At 58.2% G+C, this 404-nt stretch overlaps 1 protein-coding gene across 1 annotated transcript in view; it reads right to left on the bottom strand.

Moving 5' to 3' along the window:
• EMH_0043330 (uncharacterized protein) overlaps positions 1-404 on the bottom strand; it is a gene marked incomplete at both ends in the record, with an annotated part of 747 nt that overhangs the window by 125 nt on the left and 218 nt on the right. The window contains one exon of the mRNA XM_013495834.1: positions 3-404. Within this exon, the coding sequence (XP_013351288.1) occupies positions 3-404 (402 nt within the window). The remainder of the gene's footprint in view (positions 1-2) is intronic.

Raw genomic sequence — 404 nt, 5'->3', positions numbered from 1 at the left:
GTGTTGCCGTGCAGGTGGTGGTTTGCTTATCATTGAAATGAGAAGACAGAGCTGTGGCTATAGCTAGCAGCTCTTTCTCCTTCTCCTTCTGCTGCTGCTGCTGCTGCTGCTGCTGCTGCTGCTGCTGCTGCTGCTGCTGCGGCTGCTCCTGCTGCTGCTGCGGCTGCGGCTGCTGCTGCTGCTGCGGCTGCTCCTGCTGCTGCTGCTGCTGGTGTTTTTCTGTTTCCTGTTGGTGTGTTAGTTGCTGCTGCTGGCTGTCTTCTGGCTGCTGCTGCTGCTGCTGCTGCTGCTGTGTCTCTTCGTGTATGGGCAAAGCATCAGCAGCAAGCTGCTGCGGGTTTGTTGCTGTTGCTGCTGCTGCTGCTGTTGCTGCTGTGTCTGCTGCTGCTGCTGCATGCTCCGAA

Source organism: Eimeria mitis, genomic scaffold, assembly GCF_000499745.2.
Source record: "Eimeria mitis Houghton genomic scaffold, Emh_scaff1777, whole genome shotgun sequence".
In the NCBI taxonomy this organism is placed as follows: Eukaryota; Apicomplexa; class Conoidasida; order Eucoccidiorida; family Eimeriidae; genus Eimeria; species Eimeria mitis.
This window is presented reverse-complemented; position numbering and strand designations above follow the sequence as displayed.